At 42.3% G+C, this 21,824-nt stretch overlaps 1 protein-coding gene across 3 annotated transcripts; it reads left to right on the top strand.

Moving 5' to 3' along the window:
- The first annotated feature begins 15,102 nt into the window (after nt 1–15,102).
- Nucleotides 15,103–17,891, top strand: ATP5MC1 (ATP synthase membrane subunit c locus 1). 3 transcript variants are annotated; one of them, XM_019740694.2, is made up of 5 exons: nt 15,103–15,180; nt 15,759–15,806; nt 16,679–16,756; nt 17,148–17,326; nt 17,674–17,891. In XM_019740694.2, the coding sequence occupies exons 2-5, from the start codon at nt 15,768–15,770 to the stop codon at nt 17,786–17,788; spliced, it is 411 nt and encodes a 136-aa protein (XP_019596253.1). In that variant the 5' UTR covers nt 15,103–15,180; nt 15,759–15,767; the 3' UTR covers nt 17,789–17,891. The 3 variants fall into 3 exon arrangements, with proteins under 3 accessions (XP_019596253.1, XP_019596251.1, XP_019596252.1); XM_019740692.2 differs by having other exon boundaries at nt 15,118–15,250; XM_019740693.2 differs by lacking the exon at nt 15,103–15,180 and adding an exon at nt 15,181–15,284.
- Nucleotides 17,892–21,824: the final 3,933 nt, after the last annotated feature.

Here is a 21,824-nt window from a genome sequence, read left to right as displayed (position 1 = left end):
ACATAATTGTGCAGATTAAAAGCTTCACACATGCCGAGTGTTTAGAACAGAGTGTGCACATAATAACCACTTCATAAATGTCCTTTGTTATGATTCATGCAGGCACTGGGACAGAGAGTTCTAATTACCCCCTGAAGTACCCCAAACTACCCGTTCTCCCTGTCTTCCTGTTGGTCATGGAAACCCTGCCCTTAAGCTTCAGCAGGATTACAGCCAAAGACCAGATTTCATCTCCCTCCTTGCAGCTAGGTGTGGCCATGTGTCGGTCATTGCTTTTGAACTTCGGTAAGCTGCAGCCAGAGAGGCAAACTGTTATCCAGCAATAGCCCAGTTGCCCAAAAATGGTAAAACCCAGAGTGACCTAAGATCGTTGCAGTCCAGATCAAGAATTAGCCTTGAATCCTGCTGAATTGTGGTGTCAGATTCTCTGCACTGCAACCACCCCAAGAATGAAGTTAGAGCACTGATTAGAAAACCATAAGGTCTTAGCTGTTGGAATGAAGGTACTGATTCATTCATTCAACAGACATTGATTGAGCCCCTTCTCTGAGCCAGGTACTGTTCTAAACACAGTGAATAAAATAGGCCAAGATCCCTGCCTCCAGGAGCTTAAATGTAGGAGGGAGAAAGATGATAAATAGTAAACATAACAAACAATTACATGTATTATAGTCAGAACAGAACAGTTGCTGGAAGGTGCTAAGTACGACTGAGACAGCATGGGGACTTGAAGCCTGGGTGGAAGGATGCTGGATGGCCTGGAGGAAAGCTGGGTAAGCTGACCACAAGGACGCCACTACCCCCTCACTCCCTACACAAAAGTGCAGCAGTAGCTGATCATTAGCTCCCTTCTAACCCTTATTCCCTTGCAGATGTTACCTGTGTAGTTGATTAAGGTTTGAGCCTGGGGTGGTAATAATGAGCAGTCTGCCATCTTGGCCCTACAGTGTGTCAGCAGGAACATAGTTACCAGGCAACTCAGCTGGAAATGGAAGGCCGTCTTTTTCAAAGGCACCCCCATTTTCAAAAAGCACACCCCTTCAAGCAAGCCCACTATGGGGACAGAACCAGGAGTGCAATTTCCAGGCTCTCTGCCTCATGTGAAAAGGTGCTGGCTCAGGTAGTAAATGGCCGTCAACTGTGATTGGATGGCCATCAGCTGTGGCTAGTTGGCCGTCAGCTGTAACCAGTGAGCCATTGGCCACTAATATAACTGCGGTGGCTATGCTAGCAGCAAATGGGGGCTAGCAAGAAGATGGTGGCTGAGCTAGCAAGCGCGGTTTGGGCATGACTCCCCTATCTATGGCTCCGCGGATGTTCCTTTTTGGCCTCACCATGTCCTGTGTTCTTATGTGGGGAGCGGGACCAGAGACCCCGCCTGACACCCCGCATGACACCCACTTGGTCCCCAGCTTATAAAAGCAACCAAGCAGAGCCAGCCCCCTAGTCAGTTGGGAGGGCCTTCTTCTCCTTCGTTCTACCTCCTTCATGCTTGAGCATAAGCTTAATAAAATTTGTCTGGAAATTTTTCTAGGGTTTCCTCTCTATGTCTACCTTGGGAATCCCAAGAACTCCCAGCCCCTAACACTATGGAGGAAATGGAGCTGTGTATAAAGTTTGGGGAGAGTAGGAAAAGGGTGTTGGTAATTTTAAATAAGGAGATCAGGGCAGGCCTCATTGAAAAAGCAAGATTCAAGCAAAGACATGAAAGAAACTAGGGAGTGAACAACATGGATTTAAAGGAGAAAGGCAAGAATATGTCTGGGTGTTCAGCCAGTGGGGGATCAACAAGGGGTTTGTCCTACTTGGTCCCCCATTGCCTGTCAGACCTGTCCTACAACTCCTGGATTGACAGATCAGACAGGCAATGGTGGACCCAGTAGGATGGAATTTAAGGACTTGGGCTTTTCTCTGAGAGAAATGGGAAGCCATTGCAGAATTTTGAGCAGAGGAGTGACTTACTATACATATACAGTATGTCCTCACTTAACTTAGTTGATAGGTTGTGTGACTTTAAGTAAAACTATGTCAACGACACCAATTTTAACATAGGCTAATTGATATCAACAAAAGTCAAGTTCCTGAGCATCCCATCAACATTATACGGTAAGGACATTATTTGAGGACTTGCTGTATCTTAAAAGGATCTCTCTGGCTGCTGGGTAGATGAGGTTAGATGATAAGGAAACAAGTGAAAGCAGGGCAAGTGTTAGGTCTGTGTAGCAATCACGATGAGAAAACAAAGGGGACACGGAGGGTGTGGAGAAGTGGTCAGATCCTGGATGGATTTTGAAGGGAGAACCAGTATGGGTTCCTGAGACTGAGTGTAGGGTATAAGAGAAGCCGGCTTTGTTAAAAAACCTCAGGTCTCTCCAAAGTATCTCCCATTGAGCCCCCTCTGCCGGACAAATGTGAAATTGCCTCCCATTTTAAAAACGCTTCCCAGTCGTTGAGGAATGCCTGTTGACCTTCCAAAGCAGATTAGAGGAGAAAGGCTCCCATCAGACACCTCCACCCCCGTTATTCACCATCCATACCCTGAGGCTAAAACCCTTATTAGGAAGAAATTGGTATCGGTGAGCGGAGCCCCTAGGCCTGCCTAGCTCTGAGTCTTTTCTAGGCCTGGGAATTCTCAAAGAAACACAAGATTCCTATAGTTTGGGCTCTTTAGCAAAGACTTCCTGAATGAAATGCTCAGGCTGCCATGGTTTTATGGGAATTGTAGCACCAGGAAAATAACAACAACAACAACAAACAGAGGCCTGGGACTTTTTTAAGCCAATGTTTCAGAAAGACTCAGTCCCAAACCCTCATAAAAAAAGAACACCAGCAATAGTAGGAAGCGGATGGCTCAACCTACACTGCTCCCTACAGGAGACCTCACCCATTGGTCTTCTTTGGAGCAGTCCTGAAGGATTCTGGTTATATAAGAAAAGTCCTTCAAGCCGGGAGATCACAAAGACCAAGGAACACACCCCACTGCCCAGGAAGTAAGTTACGCTGTGGTGCCCATGAGATTTGCTCGTTCTTTCATTTACCTGTATAGCCTTATCCAAGTATGGTGCTTAGAGTAGCTATTGTGATGGTCTCTTTTTTTTCTCTCCCACTATCGTATATGAGTGGTGATTACTGGTAGATATTGCTAATTAGAACTAAAACTGGATTTTGTTATGGTCAGTAATATATAAGGAAATATACCTTATAATTGATGCTAATGTGAGCATGGATGTTTAGAAATATTTTGGGGTTGGAAAAATTCAATAAAATTAAATGAACGTGCTTAATAAACAAAACGCTGGTAGATGCAAAATTGATTTAAAATATATATTATACCAGTTGACTTTTTTTTTTTTTTTAATCATAAGAAAAAAGAGGGAAGAATTGGGCGGGAACTTGGAAAGAACTTTGTGTAAAGATAGTGACTGAGATCCTTAGACTAATGGTCTAAATTATGGACAAAACAGAGTGCAATGAACCTAGGTACCCAAAAAGGTCTTAGTGCTGCACCTACATAAATGAACCAAGTGTTCATGAGTCTGTCCTGATCTTTGCACTATCTAAGACCCTTTGAGACAGGTTAGTTAGCTTGTTGTTAGACAGACAGAAAGGTCCCTGGTGGAATAAACAAAGACAGCCATATCCTAAAACTCTAGGTTCTGGAATGGCTCATTCACTCCAGGACAAAATGTAACAGCACCTTGAGGTTAATAAATTGTCTCATAAATCCCTTTTAGCCAGACTAACGAACAGATCTGATAGGTAGGAATGGATTATTTTGTTAATCCCTTCAGGATGGGCAAACGGAACAAACCTGATAGACAAATTGCATTAGGTGCCAGCTCCCTTCTCCAAACAGACAAGGGAAGATATAAAAGTAAGAGCTTTTGCCTCAGGCACGGGGCATCCCATTCACAAAACCCTTCCTGTTTGGGAGCTGTAAACCTTCGTTTTTAATAAACTGTCCTCTTTTACAACTCCATGCCTCTCCTTGGTGCACGCTTCCATTCTTCGCTTTCACGAGAAACAATCCTGGATTCACCAAGAAATTTCCTACATCACCTTGATGCATAGAAGGAAGCCCAAGTGAACACAAGGTGGTGGAGGTGGCAGTTATATCTATTATTTAATACGTAAGTGACAGGATCATGTGGAGCCACACCAAGGTAAGATTGAGCCTGAATTAGAAGACTAGACATCACTAGGAGATTATGTACTTGGGGAATAGCTGCCTCATGAGGTTGCCTCTGGATAGTAGCTAACATGGATGATTTTACAAGTAACTTTGGGAAGAAGATGAGTTGCGGTTGTCCTTGAAGTAGTTGGGTCATGCTTGGTGGGGGCCATCTTTGACTGTATTGGGAGAAAGGTGTGTGTGTGTGTGTGTGTGTGCGCGCCGGATAACATGGCCTAGAATATAGTGGACACCTCTTAGGATATCTGCCTGGCTATGAGTCTTCAATTCACCTTCTCTAGATACTGCCCCTCAATTCTTGGTATGGACTCCAACAGTCACATTTTGAAAGATTTTTTTTTTTGGTCTAAATGCATGATTTGTAATGTTTTGATTTCTTATTTAATTTCGTTGTGGTCAGAGAATGTGGTCTGTGTGATATTGATTCTTCAGTATTTATTGAATCTTGTCTTGTGGCTTAGTAAGTGGTCAATTGTTGTAAATGTTCCATGTATTCTTGAAAAGAATGCGTTCTCTCTAATTACTGAGTGCAACGTTCTATATAAGGTCAATAATGGTAGTTAATTGTGATTGGTCTGTTAGATCTATCAGTTACTGACAGAGATGTGTTATATCTCCCACCATGAGGGCGAATTTCTGAATTTGTCCTTATAATTCTGTCAATTTTCGCTTTACGTGCATGTTTTTAGATGCATACAGTTTAGAATTATAGTCTCTTCATGAATTGAAGCACTTATTAATGTATGTATTATTCTCTTTTCTGTAGTAGTATTTTTTGCTTCAAAGGATATTGTGCCTGATATTAATATAGTTATAAGGCCAGCTCCTCTTGCCTACTTAAAAGCATTGCTTCAGAAATCCTCCTTTTTCTCTCTTTTATCATCTTCCTTTTCCATCTCTGTTGATTTAGTCCAATCAGCATAAAACCATGCTGCTATTTTTTTCTCTCAAAGAAAACTTCACTTGACCTCACTTCCATTTCTAGCTACAGCCTCATTTCTCTGTTCCCCTTTACAGCAAAATTCCTCAAAAGAATGACATTTAGTCCTCTCCTCTCATTCTCTTATTTTTCTCATCCTCAGTGTTTTTATTCATGATTTTACATTATGTTTTTAAATAATCTTTTATTTCAGAAGAAATAGAAAAGCATTGTAGAAAATTAGAAAATGTAGATGAGCAAAAATAATAAAATGAAAGCATATATTCTCACCATGCTGAGGTCCAATGTTAATAACTTATTAAAATTCCAGTAAAAACTGGTTCATATATATATATATATATATATATATATATTATTTTTTTTTTAAATGTATGGGTGTCATGCGGGATCTCTGGTCCCTGCTCATCCCCTCTGACCAGGAACCTTGGCCCCACCCCTAATCAAGCTGAAAGGAGTCGGCCTCAAGCAGCTGCATGAAGTCCTGGAGGGACACGGGTCGCACTTTCCCAGACCTCTCCTTTAGGCTTCTCCGGAATTGCTGTTCCGGACGCAACTGTTTCCAAAGTTCCAACAGGAGTGCATTGGGTTGTCAGTCTTATTTTCTTCCGATCGACCCCTGCTGCCACGAGATCACACCACATCTGTGCGCGTGTTACTCTCTGAGGCCCGCGACCTCGCCCCTTTACTTTTGATTTGGACTTCCAGGTCTCAACTGCGCGGACCTCCTGTCTTAACTTCCTTCGTCTCCGGCCTTCAACATCCCCTAGGGTGGCCATGGCAGTTGTAATTTCATGGATCTGTCGCCCCACATACGGTGTAAGAATGGCAACCAAGGATCCAAAAGCACTCGCAGGTGCAGTATCCAAAACCAGATCTCTCATACTGGCTGTAAAAAGGTCGTCATCTGGCCCCTGCATATTAGGGTTGAAAATAGCATGTCTCATACCCATTTCATGAATGATTTGAGTAAGTTCAGTATATGACTGCCATTGACTCACAGTGTCTGGCAGCTCACCAGCCTGTCCCCATACTGTGCGTACCGCAGCAGTGAGCCACTCCATCAGAGTGTGGTTGCCCTGGTCATGGGCCAACCTATGGCAGTTCTGTAATCTTTGTCACAGGGACAATGCACTGTCACGAAGGCTAGCTTTTCCATCTCACCTGGGGAGCAGAGAATGTTGTCATTTTGGCACTCCATACATGACCAGTTTCTTATCTGCTCATTCTCCTGATGGTTTTAAACCAATCAACAATCTTTGCCTCAATCAATAATTTCATAGGGCTTGCAAGATGATGATCAAATTCTAGGTTATTCAGTAAAGGTTTTCCTTATTAATGGAATCTGTTTGATTATCCTACAAAACCGTTTCTACTTAAAAGGCAAGATAAATACTTGTTTATTTTCCTTTAATGACCAATTTTAAAGTAAGTTTTAGTAAAATAGTCATATAAAGTGGTAACAAATAACTGTTCTTAAACCAATTCTAATCAGCCTTCACTCACATCAATACACAAAACTTCTCTTGTTAAGTTTACCAATAACCTCCAGGTTACTACATCCAAAGTCAAGTCTAGTTCTCATCGGATTTGACCTGTCGGCAGCAACTGAGACAGTTAATCACGCCTCCCTCCTTGAAACACTTTCTTCATTTGACTTTCGAGACACCACTTTGCATTAATTATCCTCCTACTTCATTAGCCATTCCTTCTCAAACTTCTTTGCTAGTTCTCCTTTTCCTGACCTCTTAATATTGGGGCGCCCAAAGCTCCCTCCTTTGGACTTCTGTATCTAAACTTATTCTTTTTATTAACATTGAACCAAAAGGTATATTTTTATTGCTAATTTATGCATTTGATTTTTCAAAGTAAATGTGGTATTTACTCAGTATATACTATTAAGAAAACATAAAAAAGTAAAACAGATTAATAAAAGCATTTGTTACCTTATAACCTAAAAACCCAGAGGAAAGCATTGTTAACAGATGTATTTTTCAGTTTCTCTCTCTCTGTCTAAGAGTTGTGACATGCCATTAAAAAGTATTTACAGGGCCGGCCCGGTGGCTCAGGCGGTTAGAGCTCCGTGCTCCTAACTCCAAAGGCTGCCGGTTCGATTCCCACATGGGCCAGTGGGCTCTCAACCACAAGGTTGCCAGTTCAATTCCTCGAGTCCCACAAGGGATGGTGGGCTCTGCCCCCTGCAACTAAGATTGAACACGGCACCTTGAGCTGAGCTGCCTCCCGGATGGCTCAGTTGTTGGTTGGAGCGTGGGCTCTCAACCACAAGGTTGCCAGTTCAATTCCTCGAGTCCCACAAGGGATGGTGGGCTCTGCCCCCTGCAACAAAGATTGAACACGGCACCTTGGGCTGAGCTGCCGCTGAGCTCCCGGATGGCTCAGTTGGTTGGAGCGTGTCCTCTCAACCACAAGGTTGCCGGTTCGACTCCCGCAAGGGATGGTGGGCTGTGCCCCCTGCAACTAGCAACCAACTGGACTTGGAGCTGAGCTGCGCTCTCCACAACTAAGACTGAAAGAACAACAACTTGAAGCTGAACAGAACCCTCCACAACTAAGATTGAAAGGACAACAATTTGACCATTGTTCCCCAATAAAGTCCTGTTCCCCTTCCCCAATAAAATCTTTAAAAAAAAAAAAAAATATTTACATAACACTTGGATATATTTTCCTCCATATTGTTTACAGCTACAAATGTACTTCTAAGCACAGCTTTAGCTGCATCCTATAAAGTTTGGTACATTGTTTTTTCATTTTCATTCATCTCAGAGTATTTTCTAATTTTACTTGTGATTTCTTCTTTGACATATTGGTTGTTTAGAAGCATATTGTTTAATTTCCACATAGTTGTGAATTTATTCTTTTGTGTCAAATAGATATTTCTAGTATGTCATTTTAATTCTCTTGTTTCTTTTTCTGTATTTTAAAGTTATTTTCTTAATGGTTGCCCTGGAGATTGCAGTTAATATCTGAACTTAAAAAAATCTAGTACAGATTAATACTAACTTAATATCAATAGTATACAAAACCTCTACTCCAGTATAGCTTCATTCCCTCCCCTCTCCTTTGTACTATTATTTTTATACAAATTACATCTTTAGATGTTATAAATCTTGTTGACACCGCTTTGTAATTATTTTTTTTATGTAACTGTCTTTTAAGCAAGATAGAAGAGGAAAAGAGTTACAAAAAATACATTTATATTGTCTTTTATATTTTCCCATGTATGTATTTACATTTGCTGGTGCTTTTTATATCTTCATGTGGAGTTGAGTTACTGTCTAATGTCCTATTATTTCAGCCTGAAGGACCCTCTATAGTATTTCTTGTAGGGCAGTTCTGCTAGTGATGAATTTTACCAGTTTTTGTTTATCTGAGAATATCTTAATTTCTCCTATGGTTTTTTGAAGTGTAGTTTTGCTAAACATAGAATTCTTTTTTTTTTTTTTTTAATTGGTGAATACTGGGGAACAGCATGCCCCTCCAGGACCCATCAGCTCCAAGTCATTGTCCTTCAATCTAGTTGTGGAGGCACAGTCCTGCTCCAAGTCCAGTTGCCATTTTCAATCTTAGTTGCAGGGGGCACAGCCCACCATCTCATGGGGGAATTGAACTGGCAACCCTGTTGCTAAGAACTCACACTCCAAAATAAACAAAAAAACAAATAAAATAAAAAATAAAAAACAATAATTAAAAAAAAAAAAAAAGAGCTCACACTCCAACCAACTGAGCCACCCGGCTGCCCTAAACATAGTTCTTGATTGACAATCCTTTTCTCTCCACACTTTGAATATGTCATCCCACTGCCTTCTGGCCTCCACAGTTTCTGGTGAGAAAAAGCTGTTAATATTATTGAGGAGCCCTTGTTCATGATTAGTCACTTACCTCCTGCTGTTTTCAAGGTTCTCTCTTTCTGTATTCGTCAGTGCGGCTATGATGTGTATAGGTGTGATACACTCCTTCTTTGCTGATCTCATCCAGTCTCAGGAAGTTAAATGCCAACTATTTACTGATGACTCCCAAATATATATTTCAAGCCTAGACTTCTCCTGGACTCACATATTCAAATACCTATTTGTCATCTTCACTTGAATGTCCAAGACTACCTCAAATGTAATGTTTCAAAATAGAAATCCTAATAACACTTTTCAAAACAACAACAACCTGTTCTAATCACAGTCAAACTTTATCTCAGTTCATCACAACTCCATATTCCAGCTGTTTAAGGTAGAAACTGGAGTCATCTTTAGCTCCTCTTATTCTCTCATTCTTATCATCCATTAATAGCAATTATGTTGCCTATAGCTTTAAAATAAAACCAGATTCTTATCATTTCTTACCACTGCCACTGTTAACATCTTTGTCCAAGCTACATAATCTCTCATCTAGATTATTATAATAACCTCCAACTGGTGTCCCTGCTTGTCCCTTTTTCTCCCCACCTCCATCTCAATACTCTATTCTCAGAATTATCCTTATAAAACATAAGTCAGACTATGTCACTCCTCTTTTCAAAACCCTCTAATGAGTCACCATTTCACTCAGAGTAAAAGCCCAAAATTTTATAAGACCAACCTAACAATGCTCACTCCCCTTCCCCTACTACCATCACCGTTATCTTTCTGACTTCATTTCCAATGACTCTCCCTCTTGCTATCTCTTCTCTATTCAAACTAGCTCCTTACTAGTCCTAGAATGTGTTGATCATATTTGTGCCACAGGCTCGTTGCACTTGCTGTTTCTTATGCCTAGAACACTTTCCTCCCAGACATCCTCATATCTTACTCCCCCTCTTTTAAGTCTTTGTTTAAATGTTACCTTCTTAGTGAAATTTTCCATTGTAAGTTTTTTTTTCTCTGTGGTAGATTTTAATATCTTCTCTGTGTAGAATGGTCTATAGTTTCACTAGAATGAGAATAGGTGTAATTTTTTTTTAACAATAATTGTCCTATTTTGGATTTGCTTAGATTTCTAAACCAGAGGATTCATGTCTTTCATCAGTCTGGAAATTTCTCAGCCATTATATTTTCAAATATTGCCTCTTTCCCGTTCTCTCCTTCTAATAGTCTAATTAAAAAAACGTTAGCTCTCATTGTCCTCACTATCTCTTAACTCCTTTTCATATTTTTGACCTTTTATTTGTCTATGCTTCATTCTGAATAATTTCCTCAGACCTACTTTTCAGTTAGCTAACTTTTCCTTCAGCTGTCAATAATCTCTTGTTTAGCCTATCCATCAAGTTTTTTCTTCTTAATTTCAATTGTTCTATTTTTAATGTTTAAAAGTTCCATTTATTTCTTTTCCAAATCTTCATGTTCTTTTTTATACCAGCTTGGTCTTTTTCTATTCCTTATTTTCTTAATTATTGTAAACATACTTAAATAATAACAAATGCTTCTGTAACCCTTACTATGTGCCAAGCACTGGTCTAGGTACTTTATAAGTATTAATTCATTTAATTCTCAAAACAAACCTGTATAAAGAAATGGAAACACAGAGAAGTTAATCAACTTGCCCCTGAATCCCCTGGATAGTAAGTAGAGAGTCTTTCCTAGAATCCAGGCAGTCTGGCTTTAAAGTCCATACCCTTATTCATTGCACTTTACTGCCTCTTTTATAGTTGAGTTACCATCTGAAAGTTGTGCAATCTGAAATTCTTGCTGTTTTTTATATTTGTTGATCCTTGTTCATTGTGGATTCTTTGTGGAGATCACTTTTCAGTTATTGTGGGACTCCTGCATGGATATAGAGGAGCTTTACGTTGTTTCAGCCCAGGGACATCCCTAGTCTAAAACCACTTTTAGTGCCAATTCCTTAGCTTGTGCATTCCTGGACCACAGGACATAGATTTGAATCCCAGACCAATACATAGTCCTGTAGTTCTCAGGAATAGGTAAACAAGCTTCTTTGTTACCTCCCTGTGGATGGGTGTTTTTTTTTTAGTCCAGCCCTTAAAAGATGTGTAACCTTTTGAGGATCTTACCTTTATTTGGAAATTTCAATTCCAACTCCTTTCTTGTATGGGCCCCAAACCCTTCTATTCCCACGCAGGACTAAAACTCAAGCTACTCAAGCTTTCTGTGACTGACCCTCCCTTTCTCTATCCTACCATATTTCCAGCCATGGTGGCTTTTGTTTAATATTACATGTTTACTGCTCTGGTTTTATGTTCTCCGTTTTGGGTCCCTAAGGACATTCCTTACTTTCTTGTGAGCTCAACTATGCATTTACAAGCTAGCATTCATCACCATGAATCATTTCTCTCCTTCATCCACTCCCCCCCCACACACAAAAAAAACCCTCATTTTAATTTTATGTTTGTTACCACTGTTGTTATGGAACATACCATCACCAGAGTCTTTTGGCAGAGAAAGTTTTGTTTCGGACCATGGGAAATTGGTAATTTGGATGTAATATAGAATACGTTATTTTTAGCTGTCAAAAAACAAGGCTATACATTTAAAAATATATTTGCTGGGCCGGCCCGGTGGCTCCGGTGGTTAGAGCTCCATGCTCCTAACTCCGAAGGCTGCCGGTTCAATTCCCACATGGGCCAGGGGGCTCTCGGCCACAAGGTTGCCGGTTCAATTCCTTGACTCCACAAGGGATGGTGGGCTGCGCCCCCTGCAACTAGCAACGGCAACTGGACCTGGAGCTGAGCTGCGCCCTCCACAACTAAGACTGAACTAAGATTGAAAGTCAACAACTTGACTTGGGGGGGGGGGAATATATATATATATATATATACATATACATATATATATATACATATATATATATATATATATATATATATATATATATATATATTTGCTATATTTATGTTGCATTTTTAGGTGTTATGACAAGGGGATTTTCAGAATATTTAACATATCTAGCTATACTGCCAGAAATGGAAGTGCAGAAGTCACACTTGTACTGTCCCTGGCCGTGGCCGATTGGTCTAGGATTGCCTATATCAACTCTCCTGTGTGTATGTGGGTGTGTGTGTGTGTGTGTGTATGTGTATGTTCTAGGCCATATGTGTGTATATATATACATATATGTATTTATCTTTTATTTTTCAATTGCAGTTGACATTCCACATTACATGTTTCAGGTCCTCTGTGTTTTTATACATGTTGTTCATTCGGCCTGGAATAGCCTCATCCATTCTCACCCTATCCCTTGATATATCTAACTGACTTATATTTATCCTCAAAACTGAGCCCAGAAACCACTTTTTTTCCAAAGGCCTTTCTTGTTTCTTTCCAGATATAGTTAGTCCCTCCCATTTTTGTATTTTGCAGGTAGTTTTCTTGTGGTACTTGTTAACTAATAGTTTTAATTATTTGTTCACACATTTATTTTCTTGCTAATTTTGATTTTCTTTGGGGCTGAGATTGGTCTTATTCATCTGTTTACTCTAAGCACCAAGTATAGTGCTTAGAACTATTAAGTGCTCAAAAAGGTGTGTTGCATTGAATTCCTAAAGAAAGCCTGAGGAACTGGGCTTAAAGGAAAAGAGAGAAGATCTGAGATAAGACTCATGGTGGAAGAGGTGGATTTTGGAAAGAGTCAGAAATGTCCTTGGAAAGAGATCTGCTGGCTTATTATTCACAAGTTTGCCCTTTGCCTCCTTCATCAAAAGCATTTCTGCCTACTTAGGAATCCTCTCCGAGTTCCCACAGAGGTTGTTTGGCCTCCTTCAAGTCAGATGGTATAACCCTCAAGATGTCAGGTCTGGATTTGAGGCTTCCCAACTGCCTTCCATTCTCACAGCCTCTCCTGGTTTACCAGTACTTTCTATAATTAAAAGAGCACTTCTACATATACTATCTCGTTTACTCCATAATTATCCTGTTGAAAAAAGGATTTCTCCCTTTTATAGATAAAGACGATCATAGAGAGGTTTAGAACCTGGCCCCAAATCACACAGTAGTAAGTGGCAGTGCCAGAATTTGAATCCTGATTCTTTAACTCCAAAATTCACATTCTAAACATGATACTGAACAGCCTGATTGCCAAAAGATGACAGGATAAATTTGATATCTTTGTATGTATGCTATGAGTAGAACTATGTGACAAATCTGCATGTGAAAAAAATTAATACATGTAGACAAAGTCAGGGATGATCCACATGAAACTGTAACTTATCCTAGAGTAGTGACAGAAAGGGAACATTCACCAACCACCAACATGTGACTGGCATTTACTTCATCTCCTAAATAGCATTAACCCTGTTTTACACGTTCCTCAGTTTTAGGGGGACCTGAAAGCTAATGGTTAAGAGCTTGTGCTTTGAACCTAGACAAACCTCGGTCTAAATACTGACTTTTCCTCTTATCAAATATGCCAAACTGGAGAAAGACATTCTATAAAATGGGGTAATCTGTAAAAGGGAATAATACTACTTAAAGGGTTTTTGTAAGGACTAAATTATATAACAGGTGAAAGCACCTAACACAATGATTGTCATATGGTGAGGCCTCAATAAATGGTAGCTTAGAACACTAAAATCAAGAGAGATTTGGTAATCTGCTCAGAGGTACATATCCAGTTATGTGGCAGAGCCATGAAAGGAAAGCAAGTCTGTGTGATGTCAAAACTCCACACTCTTTCCATTGTATCATGCTGGCAGGATATTTTAAATCTCCTCAATCTTAAAATGTTTTTCTAAGAGTCCAGACTATCCAGAGTAGTATAATCTTTAATGTATAAATTTAATACTCATAAATCAAGCTTATTATGCTGTCCAGAACTATTAATATTTTGTTTTATTTTCTTCCAATCTTTTTTCCATTTTTCAGTGCTATAGTTTTGCATTTTTCATGTTTTATGTCATGAAAATTTTCTCAATATAAAACTCTTAGAAATATAATTTTAAATATCTGCTTATTTCACCAAGTGAAGATACCATAATTCATTTAACCATTTATTATTTGCTTGTTTCCAATTTCGATAAACGCTGTAATGCACATACTTCAAATAGAATCTTTGCATTTCTGATTATTTCTTCAGGATAGGTTTCCAGAAGTGATATTCCTGAGTCAAAGAGGATGGAGAATTAAAAGGCTCTCAATTCCTCAAGAATTTCTGGGTAAAGAGAATGGACCATTCAAAGCTTTTCAATGAACATTGCCAAATTACTTTCAAGAAGTTTTCTAATTCACACTCTCACCAGCAGTATAGGAGATTGCCTGACTCACATTAATAAAAAGAACCCTGCTCTTTTGATAAGTGAGAAATGTTGAGCTTAAACTTCTATTTCTTTGATTAGTGAAGTTGAACATTCTTTAATTTATAATACTTTAGTGAACTGCTTATTTCTATCTTTTGCTCGTTTTTATCCTTAGAATAGTTTTTACAATACAAATAATACTTTTTTGAAAGTTCTGGTTACTAGTGAATGACTGCTGAACACCGGCAGAAGCCCACGGAGGCGCGCTCGCCCATCAGCGAACTTTCAAAGCCAGCGAGCAGCCTATATTCTCCAAGGTGGAAGCAAGATTTCGGCAAATCACTAGCGAGGGTATTACTGCAAAGGCGTTGGCTCCTCCAGCTCCAGGCGGAACGTCTCGCGGGATCTCAGCCGTCCTTGGAGCCTACGACCCGACTACAAATCCCAACATGCAACGCGCCTCAAGGCCGGTGCGCCCGAATGAAGGCTCAGGTCCAAGGTCATGTGTCTGTCTGCGTAAGGCGTCCGGTCATCTCTCTCACGCCTTTTTCTGCAGCTTCCACCTTAGTCGCCATTTTGTGCGGGAGGTTATGGAACCTCTGAGTCCCTTCGTCTCTATGGTTGAGCGTTTCAGGGATCAACCAATCGGAAGCGAGATCTCGGAGGAAAACCCCGCCTTCACCCGCATGAGGGCGGGTACTGCCACGACGCTCCTGTGGAGAGAGAGGAAGAAGCTGCTGAAAACCAATAAGAAAGGAGGTATTGAGGACGTTAACCAATGGGGGTACGGGAGGATTGCGGCCAATGAGAGTGGGGGGACCCCGGGACACGTGGGTGGGAAAGCTGAGCGCTGAGACCTAGAGCTAAAGCTGCTGGGTGAGTCAGTCACCTTGAGCGAGGCGAGCGCCGTGGTCTGAGCAAGGGCAGCAGGGCTGTGGGAGTGCAGGTGACCTGGAGTCGGGGGCCAGCGAACGGCAGGGGTATGGGCTGGGCTGTGGAGGGGCATTTGCCCCAGAGCCGAGAGAGATGGTGGACATCTATAGTCTTAACAATTAATGTTAATTCCCAACGGTAATGAGCGATTAACTGTCCCGGCTGAGGCGGGCGGAGGACAGCTGTGTAAAACTGGCAGGACCCTGCACGGCACCTGCCCAGTATTGGCCTCCAATCTTCCCGGGAGACCATCCGCTTTCGCTACATTTCCCTCCTGGGGCTCGGGCCTCCTTCCTCTACTTCCGATCTCCATGACCTTCCTTTGCAGACCTGCCGCGCTGAATGTGGTGGACCGGGGAGTTCGCGCTGTCACTCTGACCTCTAATGCCCTCCTCAACTGGGGGCACGGTGCAAGGAAGAGCGCGGCCCAAGGGGGACGGGCGGGGGTGAAGGGGACAACCGAAGGTCGCCACTATAAGGAAATAACTAGACTGTCAATGGAATTTTTTTTTCCTTTGCAGACTGAAAAAATGCAGACCACCGGGGCACTACTCATTCCTCCGGCTCTGGTAAGCTGCGGCTCCGGGGTGCTCTGTAGTGCCATCAATGTTTAATGAATGAACTGAGAGGAGCTTGGCATCCTGATGATGCTTTGGGGAGGTTGTAGGATGTGATGTAGTTAACCCCTGTTTATTTGGACCTGTAAACAGCTATCTTGGCTTGGGAACGTGGTCAGAGAGCTTTATCCCCAGTCTGGCTTGGCCATAGTAAGACAGCCCACTGGCTATAGTAAGACAGCTCACTGAAGCAGTGATTCTCTACCTTGGCTACACATTTAGAATCAACTGGGGAACTCCAGGATGCACAGACTCTGGGAATGGGGGTGGAACCCATGCATCTATATTTTTTAGAACTCCCCATGTGATTTCAGTGTTCAGCCAAGTACGAGAACCACTGCACTAAAATATATTTCAAGAAAGCCATGTTATAAAGGGCTCTGCTTAGATGGCTGTTTTAGGAGCCTCACCAGGCTTACTGATCCACTCCATTCAGGGTATGTAACAGTGAGTACCATGTTAGCAAAATAAGCTTTCCCCCTACTGATTCCTTTGGTGATCTGGGTACAAACCCTTCCTGTACCTGGTTTGATATTAGTGTGGAGTTTTTCATTCTGGAATACTGATTAGGGCTGTGCCCATAGAAGTGAACTTTGGTACCCAATTTTAAATGGGAAGGTTGCCACTGCTGACAACACCAGGGTCTCAGGACAGCTGTGTCTGGTGTAGGCCTAGTTGGTAGAAACAAGAATACATTAATTGACCTTGAAATATATTGGGCTTTTTCTCTTTAGAATATTTACAGTCGTTTTTGACAAGAAGCTCGTCAATTAGGTTTTTTTCTTTTGCCTGATCTGGGGAGATGTGTCCTTCTGATTTTACAGATCCGCTGTTGTACCAGGGGTCTGATCAGGCCTGTGTCTGCCTCCTTCCTGAGTAGGCCAGAGATCCCATTGGAACAGGTAAGGGAGTATGGGCCTTCTTATGAATTTTCCCAGAGGTCCTTCGAGTTAGTTGAGTTGCTTTAGGCCAAAGTAGGAGGAGAGTTAGAGACTCTGGTGGGTGCTTTAGTAGTTCTAAGTACCCCCAAGGTGAGCATTATAGGTGAGACACTTGGAAAAGTAAAGTTTCCCTAACCCACGAAATTTCCCTAGCCCTGTCTGAAAATGGTCCCTAAAACTAATTCCCAGAATGCTCTGCAATCCAAGCATTCTGTACTTGACAGGCAGTTTGCCAACAGTTTCAGAGCTCAGGTGGGTGGGGTGGAAGGTGGAGTCAGCCACCTGTCCTTGTGCCTCACTATCTCCTTTCTCTCTCTCCTTCCTTATTTTCTCTCTCTCCCTGTCCTTCTAGCCTTCCTACAGCAGCTCCCCACTCCAGGTGGCCAGACGGGAGTTCCAGACCAGTGTTGTGTCCCGGGACATTGACACAGCAGCCAAGTTTATTGGTGCTGGGGCTGCCACAGTGGGTGTGGCTGGTTCAGGGGCTGGCATTGGAACAGTGTTCGGCAGCTTGATCATTGGCTATGCCAGGTAAGTTTGAGGGTGGCCTAGAGCATCTCCCACAGTAAATTCCACCTTATTTGGGGGAAGCCTCAGCAGGAGGCAATCCCTCTATCTTCCAGTTGATTTTATCTACCTCCTGTTTTTTCCAGGAGAAGAAACCTCGGTGGTTTCTCTGAATTGGAATTAAATATCCTTCTAACCTGGCTCACTTAAACTTACCATGTTGGTATTCTGCTTGCCTGTCCAAATCCCCAGGATATATGCAGGCTAGGCCTTCTCCCAGTTTCAGCACTCCCCATTCACCTAACATATCTGTGTCTTCCACTGCCACCCATGCCCTCACCTTTTCCTTTCCATGGCTCTCTCTCTGACAGGAACCCATCTCTCAAGCAGCAGCTCTTCTCCTACGCCATTCTGGGTTTTGCCCTGTCTGAGGCCATGGGGCTCTTCTGTTTGATGGTCGCCTTCCTCATCCTCTTCGCCATGTGAGGCTCTATGGGGGTCACATACCCATCCCTGCTGCTTCGACTCCAGGCCATGCCCAGTGCTGGAGTGTGCTAAGCTTTACCATTAAATACAACGTTTCTCTAAACCCGTATGCCTGCGCCTCTGTCCTTTGCCCTTGGGGAGGGTCTTGGTAGAAAGGTGGGACAAGGAAAGTGGTATTGGGTCAGCCATTGGTGATTAGGAACTCCTCAGAGCTGAGAAGTAGCACTGCCGTGACTGTAAGAACATGAGGGGGTTCTCTTTATCTCCCAGGGGGAGCGTAGATTTATTTAAGTAATAATAATTGGTGCTTTTTCCCTTCATATTTAGTATAATAATATGTAATATTTTTGAGGATCTTAATTTGCACCAAGCTCTGTACCAAGTGTTTTAATGTTGTTATCTTGACAACCCTGTGAATTATAAGTACAGTGATTAGACCTGTTTTGCAAATGAGGGAACTGAGGCTTAGGGAAGCAAAATAACTTGTCCAACATCACAAAGCTGGTAAGCGGCAGACTTGAGGATTCCCCCTCAGGCCAGCCTAAACCTTTAACTATGCTGTCCCGCCTATTTCCGTTTTGGCCACACAATGGAGGTAGCACAGATAGGGAAACTTAGTGCCAAAGAAATTGCATAGCATGTTAGAGGTGGAAGTAGGCCTCCATCCACTTGCATTCAGCCCCACTTGTAAGTTTCATTTTCATTCCCAATTATCCTTTCTTAGAGTGCCAGGATGTTCTTGAATAAAGCAGATTTAGGCACACAGTCTCTGCTCTTGAAGAATTTACAGTCTTAGCTTTGCTAAGGATAAAAAGGGTGTTTGGGGATGGGGGTGCAGTGAACCAACCAAGTGACGAATTGCTTAGATTGCTTCACGAAGCATCTGGTGGTCTAAAAGTCTGCCCAGTTGGCTAAAGAGAAACCGATAACCTAGGTAAGATATAACCTGATAATCACAGCTGCTTCTCCAAGCCCTAGCAGGAGGAAAACGGACAGAAGGAACACAAAGAAGCTGGTAGACATGGTCTGTCTCAGATTGAATGGTTTCAAAAAGAGTAATAACTTAGAAGTGGGACCCATTTTGTGAAAACTTTTATACCTCAACTTATTGTAAAATTTCTGTGAAATAGTGAAACTAGGAATATTTCTAATTAGTGTCAACACCAAAAATATGAGTCAATAAGATGGATTCAATTTATATGCAAGTTAAAGACAGTCACGCAGGTACTAAGCATCCTCCTTAGGAGTCTTTGGGAAGGCAAAGAAATCTAAGGTCCTTGCCCTGAAGGAGTTTGGGGTATCAGCAGAGTGGAAATAAGAGTGAACGATGTCATACATTGTGGAATATGTGGGTACAGAAGCTATGTTCTGTGGAAGGAAAAGCAAGGAGGCCAGTGTGGTGATAACATCAGCTTACATTTGAGCACTTGTGTGTCGAGAGCATTGCTAAGCACTTCCCATGAATAACTTTCAACATCCCTATGAAATAAGCCATTTCATAGTTAAGGAAACTGAGGAAAGCTCAGAGAGCTGAGATATCCTGTGAAGGTCCACACAGCTGGTTTATAAAGCTGGGATTCAAACTCCAGAACCTGCGTTCTTATCACTGTGCTGAGTCATCTAAGGTTTGTACAAGTTCAGTGACATGTTCAAGATCATACAGCAGACCAATGGTTCTAATCCAAATCCATGTAACATTCATTCAATAGTCATGGTCTTCTACCACAGGATTTCCGAACCTCGGCACATTTGGGGCCAGATAATTCATTATCACGGGGCTGTCCTGAACATTGTATGATGTTTAGCAGCATCCTCGGTCTCTTACCCACTAGATGTAAGTAGCAATCTCTTCTCCTCCAGTAGTGACAACCAATTGCCAAAGAGCATATCTTGACAAATGTTTCCTGGCTGGGGAGCAAGTCACTCCCAGTTGAGAACTACAGGTCTACCATAATCTGCTGCTTGTCCTTTTAGCCTCTTCACCATAAGTAACTCAAGGTTGTGCACATCAAGCTAGTGATAGAACCTGAAGCAGAGCCCAGGAATCTCAGAGCCAAAGAGAAAGAATGGAACTGAGGTTGAACTGGCAGCTGAGATATCACCAAGGGAGCAGTGGATTAGCTCGTAATTCTGTTACGTAAACGGAATGTAGTAACCCTCTGGGATGTCAGGCTGGCATCCTTGCCAGTTTACTACCCTCTGGTAGTAATCAAGGAGCAGCCCCCAGGGAAGGTGGTTGTCTATTCCTGTGAAGCCCCAGGAACCTAGTTTTTACCGAGGCTAGTAAGGATTTCCCTTCAAATGGGCTCCAAACAGCCTTGGAATTGCTGGACTTACAAATTCAAATCATCAAAGTGGGGGACGTGGTTGGTGGCCGATGGAGCCCTAGCAGGTCAGGGGAGAATACTCCTCCACCCCCAATCAGGCTAGTCAGTCCATTACCATTGAGGTTTTTATCTAGGGTCCAAGTTCCGATTTTTCCTTTTAGTCCAGGATTTATGACCTGGAGGGGGACTCATCATCTCTCCCTGGCATTGAGCCCCAGACAAAAGTCTGGGCCCTGGGGGAGGGGGACTGCTCCAGAGGGCAGTGGGACATAGGACTTTGGGGAAGGGGAGAAGAAGGATCTTAACAATGTATCATTTTAGAGAGAGTTGAGGCACAGCAGGGAACTGGATTCCAGGACACTTGTTGGTCTCTGTCCTTGGGCACTTGCCTAGTTGCCATGAGCAAGGTTCTACCAAACTTTGTTGCATTAAGAGATGGCTCAATGCAGGGCAGTCCAGTGCTGGGGAGGGGAGAGGCTTGGATCCAAGTTCCTGTAGGAAGACCAGTTGAGTCACCCATCCCCAGAGGGCATGAGAGCGGCTCCAGAAGACACACTGTTGCCCTCCGGCCAACCTGCCAGTGAAAAGCAGCCAGGTGTTGCCTTGGAAAAATCAGTGAGCACTGGACTAAGTAATGCCAACTTTAAAAGCTTCTGCTAACCTCTCCCTCGATTCTTCCTCTTCCCCAGTTTAGAGGCCTCCTGGAGTTCCCTTGGGAGGTGACAAGCTGGTCCTTTAAGCAGCTGCCAACCTCTGCAGCTCTCAGGCTTTGACTTGCAGATTCTTTGTGCCAAGCTTGGCTCAGCCTTTTGGAAAGAAAATATCTGAGGAGGAGGAGGTGAAATCCTAAAGATCTATGGCCAGGAGAGGGGTAACTGGCTACCATGTCCTCATTTCCAATCTGTTAACCATTTCTGCAGCACCCACGGAATGCAAGGTCCTAGAGATACAAGACCGGTGCTGTATGTTTGCTGCCCTAGAGGACGTCATTTGTAGTACCCAGACAGATGAGTAACCAAACCATTAAAATAAAAAGTAGTATGTAGTATAATAAAGGTATGAATTACTCCTTAGGATGGTGTCATTAAAAATGACTACATGATAATAATAATATGCCTGGAGGTGTTAAGGCTTGGCTAAGAAAGTAATATTCCAGCCAGCCTTGAAGATGAGTAATAATGAGTTAATAATTATTGAACATTTACTCTGGCCAGGTATTGTGCACATTCATTGTCATTTTTTTATAGTACTGTTATTTTACCAATATTACGGATGAGGAACTGAGGCTTAGTGAGTTTAAATAACTAGGATTTCCCCTAGTAGAGGAAAACAGTATTCCAGGTAGAGAAAATACAAGCAAAGGCCTAGAGGAGAAGGTACATGGGCAAGTGAGGTGCCAATTATTTGGACAGTGCTTGCCAATTTACAAAACACTTCTGAAAATGTCACACGTAATCCTCAGAAAAAGTCACACGTAATCCTCAGAAAAACCCTGAGAGGTGGGAAATATCACCATTCTATGGATGCAGAAATTGGCTAAAATTGGTCTGCAGAATGATGCAGATCTAAAGATTGAGGTTCTTTCTTCTAGATCTAGGGTAAGTTTTCTGTTCATTGCCCCGTTGCTAATGGACCTTGTACTTGAAAACAATGGTCCGGTCGTAAGGAGCGGATGGACTGAGGATTCCTCTCACCCCGTGGACCATCTT

This window comes from Rhinolophus sinicus, linkage group LG15 (genome assembly GCF_036562045.2).
Source record: "Rhinolophus sinicus isolate RSC01 linkage group LG15, ASM3656204v1, whole genome shotgun sequence".
NCBI classification, from domain to species: Eukaryota; Metazoa; Chordata; class Mammalia; order Chiroptera; family Rhinolophidae; genus Rhinolophus; species Rhinolophus sinicus.
The sequence above is the reverse complement of the archived record's forward strand: the minus strand, read 5'-3'. Positions and strand labels throughout refer to the sequence as shown.